Source organism: Bison bison, unplaced genomic scaffold, assembly GCF_000754665.1.
Source record: "Bison bison bison isolate TAMUID 2011002044 unplaced genomic scaffold, Bison_UMD1.0 scf7180017864462, whole genome shotgun sequence".
In the NCBI taxonomy this organism is placed as follows: domain Eukaryota; kingdom Metazoa; phylum Chordata; class Mammalia; order Artiodactyla; family Bovidae; genus Bison; species Bison bison.
Window position 1 is genome coordinate 1797229 of NW_011495024.1, and position 8585 is coordinate 1805813.

Genomic DNA, 8585 nt, shown 5'->3' on the forward strand with positions numbered 1-8585 from the left:
GGATGGTATGGGGAGGGAGGAGGGAGGAGGGTTCAGGATGGGGAACACATGTATACCTGTGGTGGATTCATTTTGATATTTGGCAAAACTAATACAATTATGTAAGGTTTAAAAATAAAATTAATTAAAAAAAAATAAAAAGCCTCTTGATGAAAGTGAAAGTGGAGAGTGAAAAAGTTGGCTTAAAGCTCAACATTCAGAAAACGAAGATCATGGCATCCAATCCCATCACTTCATGGGAAATAGATGGGGAAACAGTGCAAACAGTGTCAGACTTTATTTTTCTGGGCTCCAGAATCACTACAGATGGTGACTGCAGCCATGAAATTAAAAGACGCTTACTCCTTGGAAGGAAAGTTATGACCAACCTAGATAGCATATTCAAAAGCAGAGACATTACTTTGCCAACAAAGGTTCATCTAGTCAAGGCTATGGTTTTTCCTGTGGTCATGTATGGATGTGAGAGTTGGACGGTGAAGAAGGCTGAGTGCCGAAGAATTGATGTTTTTGAACTGTGGCGTTGGAGAAGACTCTTGAGAGTCCCTTGGACTGCAAGGAGATGCAACCAGTCCATTCTGAAGGAGATCAGCCCTGGGATTTCTTTGGAAGGAATGATGCTGAAGCTGAAACTCTAGTACTTTGGCCATCTCATGTGAACAGCTGACTCACTGGAAAAGACTCTGATGCTGGGAGGGATTGGGGGCAAGAGGAGAAGGGGACGACAGAGGATGAGATGGCTGGATGGCATCACTGACTCGATGGACGTGAGTCTGAGTGAACTCCGGGAGTTGGTGATGGATAGGGAGGCCTGGCGTGCTGCGATTCATGGGGTCGCAAAGAGTCAGACACGACTGAGCGACTGATCTGATCAAATATTTAAATGTCAGCTGGAAAAGGGAATAGTTGTTTCTTTTAGCTGCAGAGGGCAGTACTAAAATCAGTGGGTGGAAATAACAGCAAACAGGCTGTGGAGTCCAGGGTGGACCAGTAACTAACATCCAGTGGATCTGACAACAGGATACAGGGACTTACTGGGTGACTGGCCAGAGGGAGAAGAAACCAAGGCGTAGGGCACCAAGACAAGGAGCCAGTCTCTAGTTCCTTCCTGAAGGTCACAGTATAAAGAAACAATTACTAGAAGAGTTAAGAGACTAGACAGGATCATCAAAAATACATAATGCAGGGAATTCTCTGCTGGTCCAGTGGTTAGGAGTTCACACTTTCACTTCTCGTGGCCCAGATTCAATCCCTGATTCGGTAACTAAGATCCCACAAGGTGCAGGATGCTGCCAAAAAAAAAAAAAATCATGATGTAGAACCAGTTATTAACTGACCTTGGCTACCATATAACAGATGATCTCGGATCCTTTGGGCACAACATACAGATGGGAATGAATAGAATTGTTACTAGAGATCAAGTAGAATTGAGCAGGTGAAGGAACTTTAAACTTTTGTAAATTAATTATATGTATTAAAGGAAAATGAGGATGACTTCCTAATGTCTCCTTTTCTCACTTCTGCCGTTTATGTCACTTGGCTCCCTAGTCACCAGTTGACCACTGCCCCTTTCTTCTTATCCAGACATCTTGCTGTGAGCGTGATCTATAAAGTGGTCTCCTTAGGCCAAGCCCCATCAAGAACTTCAGACTTATTGTGAGGCTTAGTTGTGAGTGTCTGGGTTTGGATAGCCCGCATGCACTCTAGTTCAAGGAACCAAGATTCGGACTTCTACTTGAACTTCTTGTAGGAATGGTGGTCTATAGTGACCTTACTAGTTTTCTCCTTGGGGACTAGAACTTCACATCAGGGCCCTACCTACTGACTAGACCTCTTAGCTGCATGACTCCACGTGTGTCTGAGCTCGCTAAACCATGGCTTCCCACACCTGCCCTCATCTTCCTGTTGACTTTTCTTCAGATTATCTGAACTATTTTGCTTCTTCCCACCAATTTGAGGCTCCTGGCTGATTTCCCTTTTGCTTTTCAAACCTGCCAGGCAAGTTTAGATCTAGATGTTGGCTCCTCCTGACTGCCCTGTCCGCCCATGTTTGTCTTTCTTACTTTGCTTTTGTTGTTGCCCTTTGATAATCAAACTATCAAAATTCAGCCTCCCCTCCCCTGCGCCCTTTTTTTTTTTCTTCTTGCAGTACTTGCCTTATTGCAGTGTGCGGTGTTCTGGAATCAAACACAACATCTCAAGAGGTTTGCCTGTATTTTTTTTTTATCATTTATTTATTGTTTTTATTAAATGGAACTATAGTTGTTTTGCAGTGTTGTGTTAGTTTCTGCAGTACCACAAGTTGGTTCAGTTACACACACACACACACACACATGTATATACATGCATTCTTTTTTAAAATATTTTTTTCCATTATGGTTTATCATAGGATATTGAATATAACTCTTTGTGCTATACCAGTAGGACCTTCGGAGAAGGCAATGGCACCCCACTCCAGTACTCTTGCCTGGAAAATCCCATGGATGGAGGAGCCTGGTAGGCTGCAGTCTATGTGGTCACTAAGAGTCACATACGACTGAGCGACTTCACTTTCATGCATTGGCGAAGGAAATGACAACCCACTCCAGTGTTCTTGCCTGGAGAATCCCAGGGACGGGGGAGCCTGGTGGGCTGCCGTCTATGGGGTCGCACAGAGTCGGACACGACTGAAGTGACTTAGCAGCAGCTTAGCAGCAGTAGGACCTTGTTGTTTATCCATTGTGTATATAAAAACTTAACATCTACTAACCCAAGGATTCCACTCCATCACTCCCCTTGGCCACCACCAACTTGTTCTCTGGGTCTGTGATTCTGTTTCATAGATAAGTTCGTTTATGTCATATTTTAGATTCCACATACAAGTGATATCATGTGGTGTTTATCTTCCTCTTTCTGACTGACTTCACTTAGTATGATAATCTCTTGTTATGATAATCTCATGGATAGTCATCCTGTTGCTGCAAAGGGCATTATTTCCTTCTTTTGGACTGAGTGGTATTCCATTGTGTATATGCACCACATCTTCTTTATCCATTCATCTGTTCATGGACATTTAGGTTACTTCCATGTCTTGGCTGTTGTGAACAGCGCTGCTGTGAACACAGGGGTGCATGTAACTCTTTGACATATAGGTTTGTTTGGATGTATATCCCAGAGCGGGATTGCTGGATCATATGATAATCCTGTTTTTAATTCTCTGAGGAACCTCCATACTGTTTTCCACAGTGACTGCACCAACTTACATTCCCACCAGCAGTGTAGGAGGGTTCCCTTTTCTCCACACCCTCTCCAGCATGTATTATTTGTAGACTTTTTAATGATGGTCAGTCTAACAGATGTGAGGTGGTACCTTATTGTAATTTTGATTTGCTTTTCTCTAATAATTAGTGATGTTGAGCATCTTTTCATGTGCTTATTGGCCATGTATTTCTTTGGAGAAATGTCTCTTTAGGTCTTCTGCCCAGATTTTGATTGGGTGGTTTGTTTTTGTTGTTGAGTTTTATGAGCTGTTTGTGTACTTTGGAAATTAAGCCCTTGTTGGTCACATCATTTGCAAATATTTTCTCGCATTCCAAAGGTTGTCTTTGTGTTTTGTTTATGATTTCCTTTGCTGTGCAAAAGCTTGTAAATTTGATTAGGCTCCATTTGTTTATTTTTGCTTTTATTTCTAATGCCTTGGGAGACTGAAAGAAAACATTGGTACAGTTTATGTCAGAGAATGTTTTGTCTCTGATCTCTTGTAGGAGTTCTGTGGTGTCATATCTTATATTTAAGTCTTTAAGCCATTTTGTGTTTATTTCTGTATATGATGAGAGTGTGTGTTCTAGCTTCATTGATTCATATGCAGCTGTCCAACTTTCTCAACACCACTTGCAGAGTCAGGGGGAAAAGCCACAAAGAAGAAAGGAAAACCAGGTTTTCCTCAGATTCTTTCTTAGAGGTTTTTTCCCTTTCTCTTTTAAATATTATATTTCCCCAGAGTTCTGTCAGTGATTACTTTTCTTTTCACCTAGTACACTTCCGATCTCATCCACTGTTACACTGAGGTGATGACTCCCAAATACACAGTTCTAGTGAAAACGTGTCCTTTGAACTAGAGACCTACATCTGTCATGACATTCGATAGACGCCTCAAACAAGTGGTTTTCCCTCCCACACTTGACTCTCCTCTTGTATTACTCATGTTGCTGTTTGGTGCCACCATCTACCCCAGACGCTATCTTGTCTTCCTAGTCTTCAGTTTTACCATTTCTATCCATTTAATCTCCAGACCCTGTTCTAGCTCTTAACTTTCTCCAAAATCCATACCCTTCTCTCAGGTTTAACTCACTGTACTTATACTCTGAGGCAGGAATCATACATGCAGGGTTTACTGGTTGTCACGTGGGGTCCAGCGTTTCAGCCAGCATGTGGTTAGTGCTTAGTATGTGTCAAATGAAAGGGTGGAGGCCAGTGTCTTGGTTCATTCTTTGCTTGTTTTCACCTGAGTTACAGCACTATTTCCCTAACTGGCCCCTCTGCTTTTTACTTCCTTTCAGTGTGTTGTCTATACCACCACTGTGTGACATGTCTAAAATATGACTTTTAAAAATCTGTAAATAATTTAATGTGTATTTCTGAAAGGTAAGGTATTTTAAAAAGCCATAACCACTATGCCATTATCATAGCTAAAAATCTCACAATTATTCTTTGACTTTTAAAATTTTATTTTTTGGCCTCACTGTGCAGCATTCGGGATCTTTAGTTCCTTGACCAGAGATCGAAGCTGTGCCCCCTTCAGTGAACACATGGAATCCTAACCACTGGTCCAGGGAATTCCCCTTTCCGTTTTTCCCCCCAAATAAATTGATTTTATAGTAGCCTTACTGGAGACAATTATTCTTGAATATCATCAGCTATCTAGTCAGCGTTCAAATGTTCAATTTTCTCATAATTTATTTTGAAAATTATTTACAGTTCTTAAGAGTTCAGGTTCCAAACAATGTTCATACATTGCAATTGGTTGACATCTCTTACATTTCCTTTAATTTTTTTTCCCCCCTTCCATCTCTTTCTTTTTTATCTGTTGAAGAAACTGACTTATTGAAGTGGGAGTTGGATCTAGTGATCATTCCTCGAGAGATGATGCTTTTCTCTTGGGCCCCCTATTGTTAGGGTTCTAAATTTGTCATCATATGTGTTTCCTTCCTGGCTCTGTGGATTTGTGTGTTTCTACTTCCTGGGCAGAGAATGATGCCTGTGTTGCATGTTTCCTTTCTCTTTTCTCTGTCACCTTGATCCCCCTCTCTTTTCCTTCCCTTCCCATCCTTAGTAAAAGTACACAGTCATGTGATGTGAGCTAACTAGAGTTAAGCAAGGTTTTTTTTTTTAATGCATTAAATTATCAAAACGGAGAGTAAGGTAAAATCACATTCTGAGAGTCTGGTACATAAACCCTTAGGTTCTTCTCTTCACCAAAATAGGAAGGCTAAATTGGGTAGAAGTGTTGACCTAATGAGCATCTGCATACAGTTAAAAAAATTTTTTTTTTAAAGAATTTTACTAAGTTCTTGTCAATGTCATGTTTTTTTCCTAGATCTCATATTTTGGATTCTGGCTATGTTATAATGAACAGCACTTCGACATCAGATGTCATTGGTCGGAGAGTTGAAGTTAACGGGGAACATGCAACAGTGCGTTTTTCTGGCCTTGTCCCTCCTGTGGCAGGTAATTTATGACTTTGTGTGTGCGGGTTTATTTTGTAGTTGTTTCTGTTAGGTGTCTCAGTAGAGGTCTGTAATACCAATTTGAGGATGCTAACAACCAAGTTATATATGCTCTGATACAGTTTTACTTCAGTGGTATCCATGACTTAATTTGATTATACACTTATCTAATTATTTAATGTTACTATTTTATATTAAGTCATTCTTAAAATATCTTCAGTGTAAACTTTAAACCATAACAAAACTTGAATTCCCATAATCCTAAGCTCAAAAATGAAGTAATATTTTTGAAATTTCTATTATCGTAAATCCATATGTATGTGTAATTCAAATTGATCTGAATACAATTTGTTTTTACCATTTTTCACTTATGATTTGGTATATATCTATGTTTCTATAGCATTATTTTACTTGTATTTCCTTTTTTATTGGGATAATTAACATTAGTTTCAGGTGTACAATATAATGATTCAGTATTTGTATATGTTGCCTCTTGGCCACCTATAGGTCCTCTTTGCAAATATTTTCTCCCAGTTTGTGTGTTGACATTTCATTTTGTTTATTGTTCCCTTTGCTGTACAAAAGCTTTTGAGTTTAAGTAGGTCCCATTTGTTTATTTTTGTTTTTATTCCCATTATTCTGGGAGACAGATTGAGAAAAGATATTGCTGCCATTTATGTTGGAGAGTGTTCTGCTTATGTTTTCCTCTAGGAATTTTATGGTACCCAGTCTCACTTTTAGATCTTTAATGCATTTTGAGTTTATTTTTGTGTATGATGTTAAAGAATGATCTAATTTCATTTTTTTTTTACGTATAGCTGTCCATTTTTGCCAGCACCATTTTTGAAGAGACTGTCTTTCCAACATTGCGTGTTCTTGCCGTCTTTGTTATAGATTAAGTGACCATAGGTCCACGGGTTTATCTCTGGACTGTCTATCCTGTTCCATTGATCTATATTTCTGTTTTTGTGCCAGTACCATACTGTTTTGATGACTGTAGCTTTGTAGTATAGTCTTAAATCAGGGAGCCTGGTTCCTCCAGTTCTGTTTTTCTTTCTCAAGATTGCTTTTGCTGTTTGGGATCTTTTGTGTCTCCATACAGATTTTAAGATTATTTTCTAGTTCTGTAGAAAATGCCAGTGGTAATTTGGTAGGGATTGCATTGACTCTGTAGATTGCCTTGGGTAATATGGTCATTTTGACAGTACTGAGTCTTCCAATCCATGAATATGGTTTCCATCGGTTGTGTCTTCTTTGATTTCTTTCATCAGCATCTTACAGTTTTCCGAGTATAGATCTTTTGTCTCCTTAGGTTTATTCCTTGGTACTTTATTCTTTGTGATAAGATGGTAAGTGAAATTGTTTCTTGAATTTCTCTTTCTGATCTGTCATTGTTAGTGTATAGAAATGGATTTACTTGTATTTGGCTTGTGAGATCTCAGGTCCCTGACCAGGGACTGAACCCTAGCCATGGCAGTGAAAGCCCAAAGTCCTAACCACAAGGCCGCCAGAGCACTCCTTTACTTATATTTCTTAATGGTTACATTTAGTATAGTACATAGTTTGTTTAATCATTCCTCCTTTTTAGACATTAATTTCTAGTTTTTTTTTTTACTTTTGTCAATGACAGTAGTATAGGAGACTTATTTATATGTCTTAGTCAATCAGTCAGCAAATATTTAAATGCCTTCTATATATTAGGAATTGGCTTAAATGTATACAAGGTATTCATTGGTAAATTTACACCAGAGGGTCTCAAAATATGGACACTAAAGGAGTATCAACATCACTTGATTACTTGTTAGCAATGTACATTCTTGGGCCCCACCCCAGAACTACTGAATCAGAAACTCTGGAGTTGGGACCCAGCCATCTGCGTTTAAAGAAGCTCTCCAGGGCATTTTACTAGGTTCATTAAGGTTGAGAACCACTGAACTAGATAGTTATGGACTCTGCCTTCATGGACCTAAGATTTACCAGAATATTTAGTATGGAGAGGGTTTCTTCTCTTGTTTTACTTGGATTATTGGTAAATTGAAAGAGAAAGTAACATTTAATCTTAAAGCCAGCTGATTAGCAACCTTCGTGGCTAATTAAGCAGCATTGTGTACCAGTTGCTTTTATATGCTCTCCACTTTGAACAAAAACATTATTACAACTCTAAAATTATAACAGCTCTAGAATATAGATGTTATTTTTACAGATGAAGAGAGCAAGACTCAGGTCTCAAAGCTTTCCTGTAAAAAGCTGGCATTTGAAACTGTGCTTTAGAGCCCATACCCTTTCTGTTGTATTGCTTCTCAAGACTATGAATAGTTTACGATACTTGATATATATTGCCAAGTTGCTGTCTGAAAGTAGTGGATCAATGTCCAATTCTTGGAAATTTTGAATGCCCCGGTTCTCTGGGAAGTAGACTGAGATGGAGATTCGCATTTAGGAAGTTTACTATTCAAAAATTGTATTAGGTAGTCCTCTTAGAATTGATAGTAATGCAAGGGAAGGGAAGGGAGCTGGATTGGGCAGAGGGAGAAGTTGGGCCATGAGTGTTCTAGTCTTCTATTTATTTTTAGTTTTTGTTTATTTTTGACCGTGCTGGGTCTTCATTGCTTCACGTGGGCTTTCTCTAGTTGCAGCAAGCATGGGCGATACCCTTTACTATGTTGCGTGGCTTCTCATTGCGATGGTTTCTCTTGGGGCAGAACAGGGACTCTAGGCAAGCGGGCTTCAGTAGTTGTGGCCGTAGGCCCTGGGGCTCAGGCTCAGTAGTTGTGGCACGTGGGCTTAGTGACTCCATGGCATGTGGAATCTTCCTGGACCAGGGATCAAACCCGTGTCTCCTGTATTGTCAGACGGATTCTTTTTTTTTTTTTTTTTTTTTTT

At 39.4% G+C, this 8585-nt stretch overlaps 1 protein-coding gene across 2 annotated transcripts in view; it reads left to right on the forward strand.

Annotated features, from left to right (window-relative positions):
• The window catches only part of TBCE (tubulin folding cofactor E), a 90572-nt gene that overhangs the window by 22268 nt on the left and 59719 nt on the right, over nt 1–8585 (forward strand). For both annotated transcript variants that reach the window (XM_010860095.1, XM_010860096.1), the window contains exon 2: nt 5573–5703. In XM_010860095.1, coding sequence (XP_010858397.1) covers nt 5604–5703 — 100 coding nt within the window. In that variant the 5' untranslated portion in view covers nt 5573–5603. The remainder of the gene's footprint in view (nt 1–5572; nt 5704–8585) is intronic.